The sequence below is a fragment of the Octopus sinensis genome, linkage group LG7, assembly GCF_006345805.1.
Source record: "Octopus sinensis linkage group LG7, ASM634580v1, whole genome shotgun sequence".
NCBI lineage: Eukaryota > Metazoa > Mollusca > Cephalopoda > Octopoda > Octopodidae > Octopus > Octopus sinensis.
In genome coordinates, this window is record NC_043003.1 from 30,180,350 (window position 1) to 30,201,886 (window position 21,537).

The 21,537-nt window shown below is 34.1% G+C and overlaps 2 protein-coding genes across 6 annotated transcripts in view; both read left to right on the forward strand.

Annotated features, from left to right (window-relative positions):
* LOC115213851 (zinc finger protein OZF) overlaps positions 1–21,537 on the forward strand; it is a 42,236-nt gene that overhangs the window by 6,429 nt on the left and 14,270 nt on the right. The window lies entirely within an intron of this gene.
* On the forward strand, positions 6,370–9,980 carry LOC115214367 (zinc finger protein OZF-like). Of its 3 annotated transcripts, none has more exons than XM_036504340.1 (2): positions 6,370–7,784; positions 7,863–9,980. In XM_036504340.1, the coding sequence occupies exons 1-2, from the start codon at positions 6,692–6,694 to the stop codon at positions 8,243–8,245; spliced, it is 1,476 nt and encodes a 491-aa protein (XP_036360233.1). In that variant the 5' UTR covers positions 6,370–6,691; the 3' UTR covers positions 8,246–9,980. The 3 variants fall into 3 exon arrangements, with proteins under 3 accessions (XP_036360233.1, XP_036360232.1, XP_029639422.2); XM_036504339.1 differs by having other exon boundaries at positions 6,370–7,286; positions 7,365–9,980; XM_029783562.2 differs by having other exon boundaries at positions 6,370–9,980.

The window sequence follows — 21,537 nt, forward strand, 5'->3', positions numbered from 1 at the left end:
TTAACAAATATCACTAATTTGTAATATTTAAAAAAAAATAATCTTTTCAATAAACATTTTTTTTTTTTTTTACCCAGAACATTCTTCAACATGGTATAATTCACTAATTTACTTTGTAATAATTTTCTTATTTAGTCTGGTTGCACAGACATTTATCACTATTTTCATGTTATGAGAAATTGACAATTGTGTTTTGTGACTGAAATACTTTTGTGTTTTTCAATTAAACTACTATCTGAGAAAACATTTTTGTCAGTTTTTTTCTGCAATAGTTTGTGTATTTAGAAGAAGCATGGTTTGCTGTAAAAATTTGGTTTTAATGGAAAGAAAACATAAAACTGTAAAGTTGAGAATAGAGCCATTGCTTGGAAAAGGACAATGTAAGAACTGAAAAAGTGTTTTTTAATAGAACTAGAAACATTTAGCTAATAAATTACAACAGAGCATAGTGCATTGTTAACTCTTTTCTTACCATACACTGCTTTTATTTTAATTGATTCTGAAAATGATGAAGGATTTTCTAAAATATATTTATCCTTATTAAACTGATGTTTCAGATTTGATTTGACATGAAAATTTTATAGATTTTTATTGAGATCCCTGTAGAACAGGGAAGTTGTATCATACAACTAGGAGCAGTCTTAGGCAGGTTGGTCTCAACTAGGTTCACTTATAACATAGTGATAATCACATAATAGTGACGGATTTGCAGGTTTTATAGGATTAGATAGAAGAATATGTTGAGGCTAGGGTGGATGATAAATGTTAGGTGTCTTTTGCTAGTTGAAATTTAAAAGTTGTCCGCTTGCTAACAACTAAGTACTTAGTTTGCCAAGTCAGAAAAACGATAACATTAAATGATGTAGAAGTGAAGGGGCTCCGTTCAAATCTGACAAATAAGGTACTTTGTTTCTAACAAGCAGATTATGAGCTAAATTAAATTCAATTCATTGTGTTTTTAAATGTTTTTGCAAAGGTACCTGAGAGAAAAATGTTCATGACAAAAACATGGTAAATTTTTCCATTGTTTGTAGCACAAATATTTAACCAGTTCTCATTCTAAAAATTAAAAAAAAATTAACAGCTGTTTTGTATAAACCATTGTAAACTTATTTTGGTTCAGCCTTGCCTGCATTACATGATGGTAGAATATTAATAGGATTGAAATTACTTCATACTGAGGGGGAAATATTTCAAAGGGATTACTATGAAATTCATTCTTTTGATTCCAACCTCTCTGACACTACATGTGATGCTATGACAAACTTCTTATTTTAAAGTGATGTAATTGTTCCATCAAAATTACCTGTTATGTTCCAAACACCAGCTTTATAACAGCAAAGTTATTCTATTAAATTATTTCGTTTTAAAATATATTGAAATAGAAAGGCAGTATATTTTCACAGAAATATAGGAACAGAAGGGTTTAGAAAATAATTGAAGATGTAGAAGAGTACTTGCCTTATTGCCTCTGGTTTACCCAGTTACCATGCTGTTACTAACGAAAGCCTCATGGTTACAGCTTAGTGGTAGTTGATAATGAGCTGTGAATAATGGATGAAACATAATGATGGCATAAATACATGGCGTGCAGTTCAATAACATCATTCATAGCCCAATATCTATAAAGGGAATTTCTCACCAGTTTTTGCAGCAGAGGTCTTTTCATGTTTTAATGTGCACAAATCTGTTAAATATGATGATACACACCTATTATCCATATAAATTAGTTTTGTTAAGAGAACTGAATGAAATATGCATAATTATATCAAATTAACAATATTTCATTGTGAGAAACTTGGCAAAGGATAGCTATAGTTAAATATCTTTATTTTGAAGATCAAGTTGACTTAGTCTTTAAGTTTTACCTATTGGTATGTTCATCTACTCAATTTGATTGTTGCAAAAAGTTTAAGTCTACTTTCAATATAGTCACACTATTAGTAAATGTTCTGTTATTATTCTTAAGTGCTTTAAAATAAATGAGATTATTTTAACATTTAATTGTAAATTATATCAGTAGGCATTGAACATACAAAACATGAAGATTGAGAGAAGGAATACACTATACACATATCTCCATCACTTGTAATTTATGATGAAGAAATTCTAAAGATGGCAGAATCATTAGAATATAAGTAAAAATGCTTTGTGATATTTTTCTAAATGTTCTAGTTCAAATCCTACCAAGGCCCACTTAGCCTTTCACCCTTCTGAGGTCAATAAAAAATATAGTGCAAGTCAAGTACTGTGGTTGATGGTACCAATAACCATTTTCTTTTAAAAATTGTTGACCTTATGCTTAAATTAGAAGCCATTATTAGTAAGTTCTAAATGGTGGATGCAATAAATACTTCCATAACAAGCTACTGACAAAGTAGATTTATTTTACTACAGGATAAAACCTGCTTTGATATCTTGTGAATTTCAGTTTATTATATTACTTTTTTAATGATTAGCTGAAGAAGCATGCTTTGTTTAATTGATTCTGTGAGTTTATATTTCAACATTGTACAACATTTTATATATTATTGTATTTTATTTCTCTCACTCGATTTGAAAAATTATGAAATTGTAAGCAGTGATGTAGCATGGGTAAGGCCATAGAGGCAGTTATCTGGGTGCAAAATTTAAAAAGAAAAAAAAAGAAAAATTTTTTTAAAATAGCACTCTCCCCAACAGTACTTGTTTTGCCACTGGTACTAGCAACACATACTATACCACTATTTGTAAACTAGGACTTTTGTAACTTCTCTATTACTTTGATCACCTGCAAGTAAGGATAGTTTAAGAATAATCATAAATATATTTAAATTATAGTCTCAGGTTTCCAGCATATGGTTAAATAATTGCCATCAACTTCTGTTTCATTTTATGTGGGCACTTATATGAGAAATAGAAGCTAAATATCCCTCATAACACTCTTATCATGTTAAATAAAGATTTGAAAAAGATATTGTTTTGCTGCAGTTAAGATGGCATGTGTGGAACGTAAATATACAGCCAAATATTAAGTCCACTTTCGTTAATCAAGTGCTAACAAAGAGCATGGTCTGTTATGAAGACTTATCAACCTCTCTTTTGGTCATTGAAGAGTAGGTGTGTGAAGGTAGAATTTTTATCTTTAGCTGCCCCTATCACTTTTACTATATCTTTCTCCCAAACAGTACGGTGATGAAACAAAACTACTATTTTTCTTATATTATGTCGTGACCCTTCTACAACCAGAGAAAAATCAAGAGGTCAACTTATTCACATTAATTTCTGAGCACAGAAGCGAGAAAATAATAGATTTAAGATTTGCTTGACAATGTTGAGAAAAGTGGATTTGGTTATACTCCAATTAGCTATAGCTAGAGTATACTGTAGCTGTTTTGCTATATCACTCATCTTCCCAGATAATTTGCTGGAGGCAAAGGATCATTACTAGGAAAACTTGCAGGAACGTTAACTACGTGAAAATTGAAAAACGTTCAAAATTGTGAATGAAAAGTATTAAATTGCAGGTAGATGTGATGCAAAACCACGAAAAATAGTGGATATCAGGAGAGAGAATCTGAGGTGATGTATATGGAACTGGTCAATCCAAGGATATAAAAAATGGCATTTGCCCAAGATACCACCCAGTGAATGAAACCCAGGACTCCGTAGTGAGTCTGGATAGTTCAATGTTGCTTTATGTGTATTGGCAGCACTGAGTATGCACGTGATTCATTAATGAGCTGTGTATACATATGTGAGAACAGTGCAGCTGCAGACTTTCTGAGACAAGAAAGTGCATTCCCAATCCATGATATATTTTTTAAATTTTCAAGCAGAAGTGTGCTCACTGTGCCTTGAAAGAATTGCAGAGGCCAAGTGGGTCTGGCATTGTGGGCGTAGACTTTTGCAGTGCGAATGACATGCTGGGCGTTAAGAGCCAAATTTTCTCTATTTAACTGTGACCATCCACGGGTGTTACAGAGGTAAGTTGTATCTGGAAACAAGGCGCTGAAAGCATGATGAGACATCCGATGTGCGTTGAGCCGGAAAAGGAGCTGAATAGGTACAGACATGGAAAAACAAGTCAATGAAAACACGTGCATGTGTGTAACTGGGTGTAGGCATGCACACATGTATGTATGAACGTTGTAGTGGAAAGATTAAATAACCCACGGAAAATTAAGTAAATCTGCGGAAGCAGCAAACATTCAAAAGAAAACATGCAACCCGTGTTGAGAAAAGTGGATCTGGTTTCGAATAGGCTTTTCTATACTGTAGCTGTTCACTACAGTTATGTAGTTAAAAAGTTGCAGGTAGCCGAAATTAAAGCATAAATTAAATTGAAATATACATGCACTTTGTTCTAATTGCATCTAACAACACATTTACGATTCATAGCCTAAACATATCTAGAATTTTCGGCACAACTTAAACACAGAGATTCCGATATATTTATGTAACGATATGAAGAGAAGGTAATCTAGTTTTACCAAAACTACTGTTAAAGTGTTAGGGTTATGTGAAGTCAGAGTAGTTTTGGTAAAAGTATATTACCTCCCCGTTATATAGGTGCGTCGGCACTTCTGTAATTAAGTAGTAGCGAATTTTCTCCTGCAATATTTTTTTAGGGGGAAAAAACAATGTTAGTCATTGACTAATACATATCTTGGGTCTTTTCGGTTTGTACGGCAGTTTTTTTCTAGCGGTGTCATATGAAATTGTCACCCATAATTATGACCCTAGTATCGATGTATTGCATTTCAATCTGTTTTAGGGTTATGGTCAGGGGGGGGGGTATCTTTTTTTCTTCACAAATGTAAATAAACCCAATCTGTTTCTTAAACGAGGGACATGTTCATACGGCACAGAATGTTTTTTTACTTCAATAGATGTATTTGATTGGTTGAAATTGAAGAAAAATAAAAAAAAATATCTTACAAGCTATAGAATTTTCTCAATAAAGCCAAGAGTACATTCTACCAGTATACGAAGTTTAAAATTTTTTAGTAACCTAGAAATTATGTTAAAAACTGCCGTTCAAACCGAAAAGATCCCATATCTTTTTTTTTTCCCCCCTTTACTGCCACAATTATTTTATAGTACACTTTCTAGTGTTCTCCACAGTAAAAATGTTGACGCTCACTTTTTTGTCGATAGTACGAAAGTACGGCTGATGATGTGATGCAGTGTATCAAATTTCGTCTTATAATTTTCTTTTCTGCGTTATTGAAATTTATCGGATGGCCACGAACAAGATATAATCTCTTCATCTCCCAGTATTATGACACTAAATAATGAGAAAACAGTAAGTTATCTGACGTTGTAACAACTCACAATATGTACGCATTAATGGTGAGGTATTATTTACATCCTAATTTAATTTCTATTCAAATGTAAACGTTAGTGATTTCCAATTTTGAAAACTATTTGCGGACACTTAAGTATTCTAACTTTGTTATTAGTTGCATATTGTCGCAATATTTCCCAAACAAAGGCGTCAGTACTAACTGCTATCTAGACTATCGGATTATACTCACTGGATGATCTATAATGTTTAAAATTTTCGTTGTTCGTTAATTCACCTGTCAAGTCTTTGATCAGACTTGCGTTAAGTAACGTTGTAATTGAAAATAATTAAATGAAAATGTACATTTTGGTAATCATCATTAATAAGTTGCTGAATACATTTCTTTCTCACTTGTTCTGTCAGAGAACTACTGAAATGTTAGTCAGGTGCTAATAAAGACACATTGGACCCATGTTTCCTTTGTATCTACTTATAGCACTTTTTTATGCACTCAATAGAAAGCACTTGTAGTAACACACACACACACACACATCGCAAGCATATATATCGTCATCGTTTAAACATTCACTTTACCATGCTGCACGAGTCAGATGGATTTTTGTTGACGCAGATTTTCTACGACCAGAGGCCCATGTTTTCAAGCGTGGTAGTATTTCCCCAAGGCCAGGTATATTTTTACAGATGATTAGAAACAAACGATACCACTTTTATAAATACGCGCGCACACACACGTGTTAATGTGTGTATATATATATATATATATATATAAATGTATATTTATATTTAATGTAGGATAAAATTTTTTCGAAAAATTTTTTTATCAATGGCCAGTATATTAAAAAAATACCTTTAAAGGTTAAAGTTATAAACAACTTATAAATAAGGGCAAACGAAAAAATTTCTAATGCCAAATATGCCGAAATTGGACATATTGTCTATAACCACATAATTTTTCACAATACGCACGCTACTCGAAAAAAGGTCGACAGAAATTTCTAAAGAATTCCATTGTTACCATATCGGACCGATTTCAGGGTTAGTTCATAAAAACCCTCCCTTCGTCAGTGATAAATGTGGCAAAGAAATAAATGAGATACTTACTCATACCCATGGAAGAAACAAAATACTAAGTACCCCAAATACATCCAAAATAGAAATACTCCAGCCCATTCAAGACACGTGTGATTTGGAAGCATAAGAAAAATTTATCAAATTTTAAAAACTTTTCTTACAAAATATAAAGAAATATATGGAGGTGAAACTTTATGTGAATCAGGTTTGTGATCAAGCACAGCCTGAAACTAATGACATCAAATATGTGTAGATCCACAGAAGAAATCATATCTCTTGAACATTATTAAGAAAACATTCACACAATCAAATGCCATATTGAAACAAAAAATGTTTCCGAAATGTTGGAAGAAGAAATATATTTACAGTAAAACAATTAATAAACTCTCTAAGAGTACTTTAACAAGTCAGAAAGTTTGTAAATGCTCAGTATGTGGTAAAATATTTTCTCAAAATTGCCACATGACTAAACACAAGTGTATACACAAAAGCAAGAAAAAACACTATTGTGATATCTGTGGCAGAACCTTCTCTGAGAGCAGTACTTTGACTAATCATAAACGTATTCATACTGGTGAAAAGCCATACCACTGTGATATTTGCAGTAGAACATTCACTCAGTATGGTCATTTGAGTAGACATAAATATACTCACTCAGGTGAGAAACCATATAACTGTGATATATGTGGAAAATCATTCTCTCAGAGTGATAAATTAGCTATTCACAAACGTATTCACACAGGCGAAAAACCATATCAGTGTGGTATTTGTGCTAAAACATTTTCTCGAAGTTCTGATTTGAATAGACACAAGGACATTCACACAATTGAGAAGCCATACCACTGTGATGTCTGTGGGAAAACCTTCTCTAGAAGAAGTAATATGACTAACCACCAACGTACTCACACAGGTGTGAAACCATACTACTGTGAAATCTGTGGAAAAACATTCTCTAGTAAATTATCTACACACAAACGAATCCACACAGGTGAGAAACCATACCACTGTGATATATGTGGAAAAAAATTCTCTCAGAATGGTCATTTAACTCAGCATTTACGTGTTCACACAGGTGAGAAACCATACCACTGTGATATTTGCAGTAGAACATTCACTCAGTATGGTCATTTGAGTAGACATAAATATACTCACTCAGGTGAGAAACCATATAACTGTGATATATGTGGAAAATCATTCTCTCAGAGTGATAAATTAGCTATTCACAAACGTATTCACACAGGCGAAAAACCATATCAGTGTGGTATTTGTGCTAAAACATTTTCTCGAAGTTCTGATTTGAATAGACACAAGGACATTCACACAATTGAGAAGCCATACCACTGTGATGTCTGTGGGAAAACCTTCTCTAGAAGAAGTAATATGACTAACCACCAACGTACTCACACAGGTGTGAAACCATACTACTGTGAAATCTGTGGAAAAACATTCTCTAGTAAATTATCTACACACAAACGAATCCACACAGGTGAGAAACCATACCACTGTGATATATGTGGAAAAAAATTCTCTCAGAATGGTCATTTAACTCAGCATTTACGTGTTCACACAGGTGAGAAACCATACCACTGTGATATTTGTGGTAAAACATTTTCTCAAAGTAGTCATTTAACACTTCATGTACGTGGTCACACAGGCGAGAAACCATATAGTTGTGATATTTGTGGTAAAACATTTTATGATAATCAGAGTTTAACTCGTCACATACCTGTTCACACAGGTGAGAAACCATATCATTGTGATATCTGTGATAAAACTTTCTCTAAGAAAAAGATTTTGACTAATCATAAGCAAAAAGCACATAAAAAGCAAACCATAAAACAAGAGAATAAGTTGGAAGAATTTGTACAAATTATTACTTCATGAAGTATAAAACATACAACAGAACTGTATTGAAAGTGGAGGAAGGTAGACAAGAGTCGTATGTTCATTCAACCATAACATTTTTCTTCCAGAACTTTCTTCAACACAGTACTGGAACTGAATGTAAATTTACATATGTTTACGTAACTAGCTTACAGAAGGTTTGTGTAAATAACAAAGTTATAATGTTTTATAATTAAACTTTATATAAACCTCTTCATTGATTCAATTTGGTATAAAATTAATATCTGATCTGATCACACTGACGTCTGTCACTATTTTGATGTTAAACAGTTGATAATTGTGACAGTTACTTTTGCCTCTGTGGATTAAAATTCCAATAATCTTGAAAAGCCATTTCATCAGCTCTTTCAGCCAAATATAAGTTTGTGATTTTGGAAGAAGAGTGATTAATTATAAAAGTCCAACATTAATTTAAATAGATTCTTTGTAGGTTATTGTGTTCAAATTGTCAAATATATTTGAAAAGACATAAATGAATGATATTTAGAATAGAGCAATGACTTGATGAAGATGACAGGGAAGGAGAAATCTGACTCAATGGAATTAGTAGCATCTGTTTAAACATAGTTATAGCATAGCCACTTATTCACTCAGGCCCTTGGCTCTTCCTAGGGCACAGGCCATAATAATCTCTTTTCACTTACTCTTGTCCTAGGATATCCCCTCTAGTTTCCCCCCAGTTCCATCTTGATCTTCTCACTCTTCTTCAGGATACATTGCAAGAAGTTCCTTGGGCTTCCTTTTATCCTTAGAGTTATACCTTAATAATTGCCTAGCAACATTGTATTAAACCTCTTCGAAGAGTTACCCAATCCAGTGCCACTTTCTTTATAAAATAGGGGGTGTTGGTTTGCTTCCACAAGACTATGTTTCTGCAATGCTTCATTCTCCCTTTGCAAGATCCATCTGATCCCCAAGTCTGTGAAACTTATCTAACACAGTAAGGTGACAGTCCATGCGGGTGTATGGGATAGCATCTTGTTAAAAAATAACATGCTACAAACCAGTGATTAACTTTATACTCAGAGCAGGATCCAAACCAAGCAATTAGCACCGTAACTGAAATAGTTTTATGAAATGAGAAACATGTTGAAAGGAGCAGAAAGATAAGGGTAACACAAGAGACTACCTAGAGATTAAACTGGATAAATGTCACACATACTATGCTAGGAGAATAAAAAATAACTGTATTACATCAGTAGAATGTCATGGGTGAAGTGTAAAACAGTAATCCATGTGGACCACAATAAATGTTCTTGTGAGAAAATTGATTTGATTTTCTTTCAATTACCTAAATTTTATTTAAATATCTCATCATTAACTTAACTTACATTATTATGAAAATATGGCTGATGATTTGATACATGAATTAGTTTAGTTTTAAAAAATATCAATTCTTTCTTATTATGAAAGTTTTCCAAATGATAATGTTGGAGTTATGTCTTGTAATATCTACACCATCTGAGAGTGAATGTAGTTGTGATGCAATCAGTTGAGGGTCTAGCTGCAGTGAGCAATACAGAGATGGTTTGTAAGTCAGTTGACATAGCAGGAAAAGTTTACAGCTTCTTCAAAAATAGTTGATATGTTAAGATCATGAGGTTTGGGTTTGATGCGCTTCAGATAAATTGTGTGCTAAAAAGATCCTAATGAACTGGAATTACCCCTCAAAATTTGAGAATCTCAGGAGGAGGGAATAAAAGATTTAAATCAAGTTGTTGTTGTTTTTTTTTTGTTTTTTGCTTAGTCATACAAGATTGAGTTTGTAGAACACAAATTCGAAAAAAATCTAAAATAGTTACGACTGGTGGAGTAGTGTGCTTCTATCAGAACTCCACCGACAGAGAAAATAGTAAGTTAATTTATCATTGGTGTATTGTTAAGTATGATGTTTCAGTATTTGTAGTGTACAGGACTGGCCCAGCACTACAACATTACATAAACAAGATCATTGAGGGTCCCAGAAAAAATATAACACTTTTGGGATGATGTATTGATAGATCACATTTTTTCTAGCCAGAACCCCTAATATCCATATCTGTCAATGAATAATTGCCATAGTTGTATGAACTATGCTATAGCAGTGTCTGAAAATTGAATCATCATCAGCTAAACTAGAGATACAATAGCGTGTGCTATTTTTTATATTCTACGTTTTTTTTATGTATTCAATAAAGAACCATAACTAGGAGAAGGAAATGCTCATTGAGGGACTAACATAACATGTTGTATACCCTGACATCAGTACGACTCAAATATACATTTCTGTTGTAGCAACTGTCATATGGTAAGCAAACAGCTGAGGTGCAAAACCCTAATTAAGGCAGAGTATTTTACTACACATCCAGAAGTATTTATATAAAATCCACTAAGCTTCAATAGGAGGAAATTGCCAGATAAACCTTTATATTTACATACACACAGAAATACATCATCAGAATTAAAAACCTTGGATATTCAGAACAGTGCAGCAAAAAAGTAACCTCAGATTCATCACCCTTGATAATTGTTTCAACAGCCATTACATATTGGACACCAGTCACGGTGGTAACTAGAAAAAGAAAATAAATTGATAAAATATTAACTTCATGAAGACATCATTACCACCTGCCTACTTTTATTAGCGCCACACCAAAAGCTGTGTATAATTTGGGAGGTTTTTCTGTCACAAACTGCATATCAGGTCACAGCATTTATAGTATACTAAGATATGTGTATAGTGTATTCCTTCTCTCAATCTTCATGTTTTGTATGTTCAATGCCTACTGATATAATTTACAATTAAATGTTAAAATAATCTCATTTATTTTAAAGCACTTTTAAGATTAATAACAGAACATTTACTAATAGTGTGACTATATTGAAAGTAGACTTAAACTTTTTGCAACAATCAAGTTGAGTTGATGAACATACCAATAGGTAAAACTTAGACTCAGTCAACTTGATCTTCAAAATAAAGATATTTAACTATAGCTATCCTTTGCAAAGTTTCTCACAATGAAATATTGTTAATTTGATATAATTATGCATATTTCATTCAGTTCTCTTAACAAAACTAATTTATATGGATAATAGGTGTGTATCATCATATTTAACACATTTGTGCACATTAAAACATGAAAAGACCTCTGCTGCAAAAACTGGTGAGAAATTCCCTTAATAGATATTGGGCTATGAATGATGTTATTGAACTGCACGCCATGTGTTTATGCCATCATTATGCTTCATCCATTATTCACAGCTCATTATCAACTACCACTCTTACATTTAAACAGCATTTATAGTATACTAAAGAATGGATAATCAGAAGTTATAGGATGGTAGTGGCTCTGGGTGCAACATACACTACCGTCAGAAATTAATTAGCACCCTTGATTTGCTCTTCATTCAAGGTATGTGCTGTCACCTAGTGGCCATATCTCGAACTATTGCCTTGTTGCGAGTTCACTGTTGCACAGAACGGTGACGGAACTTTGTTTGCAGAGCGGTTTGAGAGTCTACAGCCTAATGATGTTGACATAGCAGTGCAACAACAACTTGGAGTGCGGATGCAGACAAATCTTCCTTTGTTTAATAGATATAGGTAGCGCCTCGCAAGGACCGGAATCACACCATACTAAGTTTTCTCATCGCATAAGACGTTTTGAACAGCTCATAGGTTAATTGATTTGTGTATTTGCAAGATTTTTTTTCCTCACAAATTCTCCTACACTCTGCTTCGTGACGTCACTTCCGGTTCACAAAACTTTCTGTTATACATCAAATAAGGTGAGAAATTCTGCTTTCTTTCTTTTTTGTTTAATGAATAATAACTCATAGCAGTTTTGTTATAGCATAACATTATTCAAATGAATAGTTTTAATGAAAATAACTGGTTTTTATTGTTCATTCCTAGATGGGCCCAAGACCTCGCATGACCTTGGAGAGACGGTACGAGGCTCTCTCGTGGCGTGGGAAGCTGTCGGAGGCTGCAATAGCCAGAAAACTTGGTGTAGCCAGGCGCACAATTCAGTGCTTATTTAAGAAATACGAGGAAACCGGATCAGCAGCTGACAAAAAGGGTAGGGGGCGGAAGAGGCTGACGACCCAGCGGGAGGACCGGATGCTGATCCGAAAGTCACTGAACAACCGAAGGGCAACTGGCGGAGGAGATGCAAAAGGTGACAGGGAAGCAGTTGTCTACAACCACCGTCAAGACCAGATTACTGGAAGCTGGTCTAAAATCCTGTAGGGCCGCTCCTTACAGCCCAAAACTGGATATTGACTAAATTTCACGATTAATAACAATTATGTGGTATGCTGGGATATGTTTTAATAAATTTTTGATTAAAAACGAGTTCGTTTCTGATAATAAGTTAATTAAATTAAGAAAATGTAGAAATTTGAGAAGTGCTAATTAATTTCTGACGCAAGTGTACCAACCAAATGGTTAAGAAGTTCACTTTGCAACTACTGGGTCCTGGGTTTGATCCACTGGGTGGCATCTTGGGCAAATTCCATTTTTTATATCCTTGGATTGACCCATACTTTTTGAGTGAAATTGGGTAGACAGAAATTTATAAAAACCCACTGGGTGGATTGTACCTGTAATTTAGAATATACAGCTTTGTTAATACTGTCCCTTGCTGATTCTGACTGAGAATTACATCTAAGGTTCATATGTCTGTGGAATACTCAGCCATTTACACATTAATTCAGTTAGTTACATAACCAAGTCGTTAACTTTGAATGGTGGCAATCCACTATCACCACAAAGTCAATTTCTCTGTGGCTGAGCGCATGGATTCTCACTTCCTTACTCCCAAGCATTGAAGAGAAAGTGACTTATGTTGCTTTTGTACTTTATTTTTCATTGTTATCACAAATAATGTTTTGCAAGTATTCTGTTCAATTTCATAATATCAGATGTTCAAATGCAAATTCAAAGTTATATCAACATGTATTCAATTGTTGAAATAACCATGGAGGGAATATAAAACATTAAAGAATAATTATGAGAGTGCATGAACCATGACCTCTCACTAAGCTGCAACCATGAGGCTTTTGTTAGTAACAACATGGTAACTGGGTAAACCAGAGGCAATAAGGCAAGCACTCTTCTACATCTTCAATTATTTTCTAAACCCTTCTGTTCCTATATTTCTGTGAAAATATACTGCCTTTCTATTTCAATAAATTTTTAAATGAAAGAATTTAATAGAATAACTTTGCTGTTATAAAGCTGGTGTTTGGAACATAACAGGTAATTTTGATGGAACAATTACATCACTTTAAAATAAGAAGTTTGTCATAGCATCACATGTAGTGTCAGAGAGGTTGGAATCAAAAGAATGAATTTCATAGTAATCCTTTTGAAATATTTCCCCCTCAGTATGAAGTAATTTCAGTCCTATTAATATTCCACTATTATGTAATGCGGGCAAGCCTGAACCAGAATAAATTTACACTGGTTCATACAAAATGGCTGTAATTTTTTTATTTATTTTTAGAATAAAATTTGTCACAAATCTAGATGTACATTAGACTAGAACTTATCCCTGTATCTATAGCTTTAAAATGACCAGGCGGATATAATACTCCTTACCCTGCCCTCAAAGGGCATCAGTCTGCTGCAGGATTAAACTCCAGATGCTGCTGGTACTTATTTTGAATTGAGTAGACTGAAGCAATGTGAAATGAAGTGTTTTGCTCAAGAACACTATGCCCTATCCAGTTTGGGAATTGAAACCACAAACTTACAATTGTGAGTTCAACACCTGCCTTCACTTAACATTAATGTGGTAGATATTTGATGGTTTCAAAGTGGTGAGCTGGCAGAATCGTTACCCACTGGGCAAAATACTTAGTGGAATTTTGTCCATGTTACATTCTCAGTTCAAATTCCACAGAGGTCGACTTTACTTTACATCCTTTCAGAGTTGATAAAACAAATACTAGTTGTGGACTGAGGTCGATGTAATCAACTTACCTGCTCCCCTAAAATTTCAGGCCTTGTGCCTATAGTAGAAAGGATTTCTGGCTGTGTGATTAAAAAGCTTGCTTTGCAACCACATGGTTTTGGGTTCAGTCCCAAACATTAGAAAATGTCTTCTATTATATCCCCAGCCAACCAATGCCTTGTGTGTGAATTTGATAGATGAAAACTGTGGAATACTGTCATATGTATGTATGTGTATGTCTTTGTAACCTCCACTACACTTGACAACTGGTTTTGGTTTGTTATAACTTAGCAGTTATGCAAAAGAGACTGATAGAATAAGTACCAGACTTTAAAAATAAGTAATGTTGATTTGTTCAGGTAAACTTTTCAAGATGGTGCCCCAGCATAGCCACAATAAAATAACTGGGACAAGTAAAAATAGATAAGCACATAACCAGAAATGTTTTGGGGTAGGACATAGTTGATTAAATCAACCCCAATATATTCAAATAAACAAAGAGTCTCTATAAGATTACTCAACCTGCTACAAATAACAATCAAGCGCCTCTCAAATCACATTCTGATATCTTATAAAAATGAGATACGTTGGATAATCTACTCCTAGACACATTGTGTCTGAAATAAAACTGGATGGTCATAGTTGGAATGCTTTAGACTATATGTCTCTTGATTGAAGTACCTGGGTTTAAATAGCATCAATAATCACCCAAGGATATTGCTTGCATTTATTTTACCAACCTCCAATCTGTAAACTTCTACCTATGAGGACAAGACAAAATCAATTGCCATACTATAAAGTAAATATAGTCCTTTGCCATGTCGTGGTCGACATAACGCGCACTCAGTACATTGTGGATTTTTCTGGTTGATATATGTAAATATATATAGTGGACCCCTTAGTATATTGCAGGTTTCTGTGGCCGATAGGTATTTATATTTTTTAGCTTTTAATTATTTTTGTGGGAGGTTTTGGAATGTAACACCCATGATAATTGAGGGAAATACTATAGACCTAATTAAATCTGCTATTCTCTTTGCTTCCTACAAACTTTTAATTTGGTAATAATAGGTGCAGGCATGGCTGTGTGGTTAAGAAGTTTGCTTCCCAACAAAATAGTTTTTGATTCAGTCCCACTATGTGGCATCTTGAGCTGTGGTCCCAGACTGACCAATGGATTCAGATGACAGGAACTGAAAGAATCCTGTCTTATAAATATGTATGTTTGTCTCTGTCATGCAAGCTGTTTCAGTGATTTCTAATATTCAGTGGAAACATGTTAGGCCATGGGGAAATATTACATTCTTTGGAACCAGATGAGGGTTGGCAACAGGAAAGGTATCTGGCAATAGAAAATCCACCTCAATATACTCTACTTGACCTATACAAGTATTGAAAAGCAAATGTTAAAACATTGAAATGTCATTTTCATCCATTCTTTGATTTGTGTTACAATTATTTTTAATTTTAGTAATAAATTTCACACAATATAATCCATAGCCAAACACCTAGGTTGTCCTTGAATAAAACCTTAGAAAATCTAATAGAATCATGACAGAATAGTCTCTTTCAACAGCCAGAAGACACAATCACTATCCATACAATAATATAAAGCTCCTTCTCTGTTCAATGAATATGAAATTATGTTGCTGCTACACAGAAACATTGAGCCTCCATGAAACAGTGGCGAATGATGTTTTCTTCTTGATGTTGGTAGAGACAGAGTGTGTTTAGCTGACTAAAGATGTTACTGAGATGGGGTAATGATAGCTTTATCAAAATTTGCTGGAGGCTTTTGAATGTCAATCTCAGTACATTTTATTTAGTTTGTCATACCTAAACACTAATAAATTTCAGCTAACTATGCAGTAAAATAATTTTGATGATGAAATAGAGGAGAAGACTATAAATAGTATATTTTTTGTGCTCACTTCCATTACTTGTCCAAAGGTTGAATAAGAGATAGAAGCTTGGCTTCTTGAGGCCAACAGCAATGACTGAGTGAAATATTAAATATAATACACATTTAATATGAATATAAATTTACACATGCAGGCATGGCTGTATGGCCAAGAAGTCTGCTTCTCAACCACTTGCTTTTAGATTCATTCTCACAGCATGGTACCTTGGGCAAGTGTCTTCTGCTATAGCCCAGGGCTAACCAAAACCTTGTAATTGGATTTGGCTGACAGAAACTGAAAGAAGTCTGTGTGTGTGTACTGATGATGACAGATTAAACCTGTGGTTGGAGCAAAGCTTCCACCAGATCAAGGGTGACATGGTAGTAGAAGTGTGAGGCCAACAAAGTTATAAAAGAGAAGAGATGGGATTGGAAAGACTGGAAGAGTGGTGGTAACAAAGAACCATATCAGATAGCTAAAAGAGAGACTAGCCATCAGATAGGCAGATGCAGAAGGAAAGAGGTCTGCCAATGTCTTGCAGCACAAAGATCAGATACTTGATGTGTTCCATATTGCTACACAGTGTGTTAGAGATAATCGAGATGTTGTGGGAGAGAAGTGTGTACAGATAGTTGTACACTTGCTCTTAGTGATCCTGAAAAGAAAATGGTATGAAAGAGCTACTATGAAAAACTATTAAATGCAGAGAATGAATGGGAGAAAGGGAATCTTCCTCATGTGAACCCAACAGAGGTACCAGCTGGCCTAGTTTACAACAGCATCATAGATAAGGCAATTAAAGATATGAAAACAGGGAAGGCCCCTGGTCCATCAGGAGTCACTGCTGAGATGCTTAAGTAAACTGATACAGATGGATACAGTCTAGTTACCCGTATAGTTAATCAGGTTATGCAAGAAGGCATAATCCCAAGTGACTGGCACAGCAGCATCATAGTCAGCTGTTACATGGGCAAAGAAGATGCGTTAAATAGAAGTAATTATAGAGGCATCAAATTACTGGACCAGGTGATGAAAGTGGCGGAGAGAGTTATAGCCCAATTAATTAGGAATGGAATTAGATCAGATGAAATCCAGGAGAAAGTACCACAGATAATATTGTCATAGTCGGGCAACTGCAAGAGGAATATTTAGCAAAGAACAAGCTGTTGTACTTGGCATTTGTTGATCTAGAGAAAGCCTTTGACAGAGTACCTCACTCAGTGATATTTTGGACTCAAAGGAAGTGGAAGCTAGGGATAGATGATTGGCTTTTAAAAGCAGCACAGGCCACGTACAAGGGTGCTGTTGGTAATGTAAGAGTTGGCCTTCGGTACTGCGATGAATTTAGTGAACAAGCAGGTGCTCACCAAGGCTCGGTCCTCAGTGCCCTGCTATTCATCGTTGTCCTCCAGGCCATAACAGAGGAATTTAAGACTGGAAGCTCATGGGAACTACTATATGCTGATGATCTTGCTCTCATAGCAGAATCTGGAACAGAATTAGAAAAAAAATTTCAGGTGTGAAAACAGAATCTGGAATCAAAGGGTCTGAAAGTAAACTTAGCAAGAGATCGAACAGGATCCTTCACCCTTCCAGTGAACCCAGTGCAAGTTGTGGACACACAAGAGGTGCAGTAGAATAGTAGGAAGGTTAACAGAGAAAGCAGTGTTAGCATGTGGGAGATGTATGGAAGCTATAAAGACCCCCAGATACACAAGAATCTGTTTTCCTCAAATGTATAAGTGGCTCTCTGAAAGTTGTAGATAATTTTTGCTACCTAGGTAACCTAATCAGCAGTGGAGGAGGTTGTATAAAAAGGGTAATTGCTAGAATAAGAATAGGATGAAGAAAGTTCAGACAGCTGCTGCCTGTTTTGCATGATGCATGTGTACAAAATGTGATGCTACAGGGTGGTGAGAAGTGGGCCCTGAATGCAGAGGACACGCAATGGTTGGAGAGGAATGAAGCTGGTATACTCATCTGGATATGCAATGTCAGTGTGCATATGCGACAGAGCAATGGCGTATTGAGAGAGAAGTTGGGATAAGAGGAATTATATGCAGTGTGCAAGAGAAGAGACTATGCTGGTTTGGTTGTATAATGTGGATGGATGAGGATAGTTGCATGACCCAGGAAGAAATAGGATGAAGTATTGAAGGCTAATCTCAAAATGCTGAGCCTTATGAAGATGACAGAGGCCTGAGATATGTGGCATATTGCTATAATCAACAAGACCCAACAAATTGAGATACTAAAATCAAGATGCCATGTAAAAAGTATTGGTATGGGTGCTGGTGTTAGCAATGGCATCCAGTTGTAGAAACCAAGCTAAAGTAGACTATGGAACTTAGTGCAGCCTCTGACTTGCCAGTTCCTGTCAAGCTGTCCAATCCATGCCAGCATGGAAAACAGAAGTTAAATGCTGATGATGATGATGTGTTTGTGTCTCTCCTTCCTTGAACATCACGAACAGTTGTAAACTAAGCATTACTGTTGTATGATGTTCATTTCTTATCTTTCATGAAAACATATCTGGCCACAAAGAAATATGACCTTATTTGGAAAGAAGTGAAAGTTGGTGATGTGATGGGCATCCAGCCATACAAAATCTCCCTCAACAAACTATGTCTGAACCATGCACGTATGGAAAAGTGGACATTAAACTGATGATGATGATACATACATATATATACAATAATATTTGATATAAATATTGGTTAGTTGATTTCTCTCAAGTTACACTTTACATTGTATACAGAAAGTAAAGGACAACTACAGAGTTAACATAAGAGGTGCAGGTTGAGTGTCTTATAATTTTCTGATTAAAGCACACACTTTTTATGAAATTTTGCAGATAGGTTTGTGATGAAGTGGATTGCTATCGTATTGAGAAAATTTAGAAAACAATGTATTTATTGCAAATATACAAACGAAAAAAATTTGCATTACCTAATTTTAAGGTAAATATATTTCTTTTGAAAATTTGTAATCATTTCATCATTTTGTATATGTAAAATAAAATTTGATAAAAGTTAAATTATTATTGTATGTCATATTTTTTGATATTATGCATGGATGAGGGCAAAAGTATATTTTGAAAATGACAGGTAATGCTCTAGTGTGTGTGTGTATGTATATATATATAATGCTGCAGACACTACTTATTTTAATTGCATAACTTTTCAAAGTGTCAAAACATTTAGCACCAGTTCTTGGTAAAATGACCAACTACATATGCAAATGAAGTCAAATATATTTAAATTACTCTTAACATCTCAAAGAATCCAGTTCATTTATATATTTATCTTTTATGTTAGAAAATTTTATAACATTCATGCTACTGAATAAGGAATAATGTTTTTACCTCAGCACTTGAATTAAGCAAATGCTACATCTCTAAAAGATTTTCTCTAGTTTCAGCAAATGAATTTTTTAGGAGCCTTTCAGACAAGTATGGGCTATTGCAAAAAATGGTACACACACATATCTAGACAGAAATAATGATGGAACTTAATTTCTAGTTAACTCTTGCAACAATGCTGATTTATTAACTACTTGTCTTATTCACAGCACCATTAAATACACCCTTAACTACTTTTTCTACCTTTGTACATACCTAAATTTCTCATTGTCCACCAATCTATTTAACTTGGAAACCTACCGAAGACATTTTCTAAATACCAAAAACCAAGGTGTCACCTTAGTGCTGGGTTACTAACTTCCAACAATTATCTCAAGAAATATATAGAATCCAAGAGTTCATGTTTTTATACAAAGTCAAACTACATTCTCAAGTGTTAACTCTCTTGTAGTAATTTTCCTGATTACTTACAACCATTGTTAACTGACATTTGTATTTTCTCACAGTACATGATACTATCCAATCATTTTCAAAAGTACCATACTATACAATCTCATAAACTAATTAGCTTAACGTCACCCTATCTTCATTATCTGAACAATCTGTGAGGAAACTATAACTTTTTCTTGTCATTTCAATTGTTTTATTAACAAACTCACATTGATCACTCCAGCTAGGCTTTCAGCTTATATCAATAGAACTATGCTTTTGCTATACCTTCAGTTTCTTTATTTAAGAATTTATGACACTGATACATCCATATCATTTTAGATACACTTTCCCCCACAGTGACATTGTAATTCACATATATATACTATAATACAATTTGAAACACTTCACCTTAATGTAAAACAGCAACATATTTCTAGCAAGGCACACCTGGCATGTATCATCCAGCCTAGGGTCTAGGTATTTCTTGGCATTACACACTTTTTACCTCTTCAAAAATTCTCACCTTTGATAACCCTTCTACCTCACATTTCTACTGTTATATTGTCCCCTGCATGGCTGGGGGACCTGCTATACTTGTACAGTAAGTCTTTTACAGCATATTATGTTTTATTTGTATCTAGTACTTCACTATGCTATAATCCATAACATATTTTTCTAATTCCTTTCAGGGACATCTAACTTTTACATTGTCTGTTCCAAACTCATGACTATTCTTAACTTTATAATTTTGTTTTTATATTCTTTGCAGTATATAGTGCAAGTGAGCTTCTTTTAGTAAAAGTTCAATTTTTACAGAAAATCACCCTTCTTTCAAGTACACACACTGTAGTAGGAAGGACAGATGAAATAGATTTTTTCCTAGATGGCAACTTTGAACTCCCAAAACACAACTGTAAACATTTCATAGAATTAAAATAGTGAAAAGGGTTTGAGTAACCAAATTAGATATTAAAGTTAATTCAGAATGAATCAGTAAAGTGAATTACATTTACATGAAGTTTAATTATAAAATATTACAATTCATTTGGTAAATACACTGACATTGTACCATATAAATATTAAAATTGTTACATGTATAACTAGGGGAAAAAAATTTAGTGTTCAACTTATGATTGTCTGTAAAAATAAAATTATAACCTGAAATCATTAGTGTAGCATTTTTAAAATCAATCTGTGTGTATAATTTCATTAAAGAATTTTTCAAACATCTCGACCATCTGACTGGCATTTGATACAAATGATTGGTTTACAATATTAACAATTACTACATATTACAAAAAAATATCTCAAATAGCTCAAGTAACATTATATAAGCATGGCTTTCATTGATTCTCTGTAACATATAAAATTCTATTGCATCGTTTTACAGGAATTTCTTTGTGGTGTCATAATATATTAATTTATACAAGTTCTTCCAACTATTTCTCCTGTTTTATGGTTTACTTTTTATGTGCTTTTTGCTCGTGATTGATCAAAACCTTTTTTGTAGAGAAAGTTTTATCACAGATATCACAATGATATGGTTTCACACCTGTGTGAACAGGCATGTGACGAGACAAACCCTGCTTATCATAAAATGCTTTATCACAAATATCACAACTAAATGGTCTTTCACCT

What these genes read in the sequence shown, in the direction of transcription:
- LOC115214367 (XM_029783562.2), top strand. Translation starts at nt 6,692, where the DNA reads ATGTTTCCGAAATGTTGGAAGAAGAAATATATTTACAGTAAAACAATT.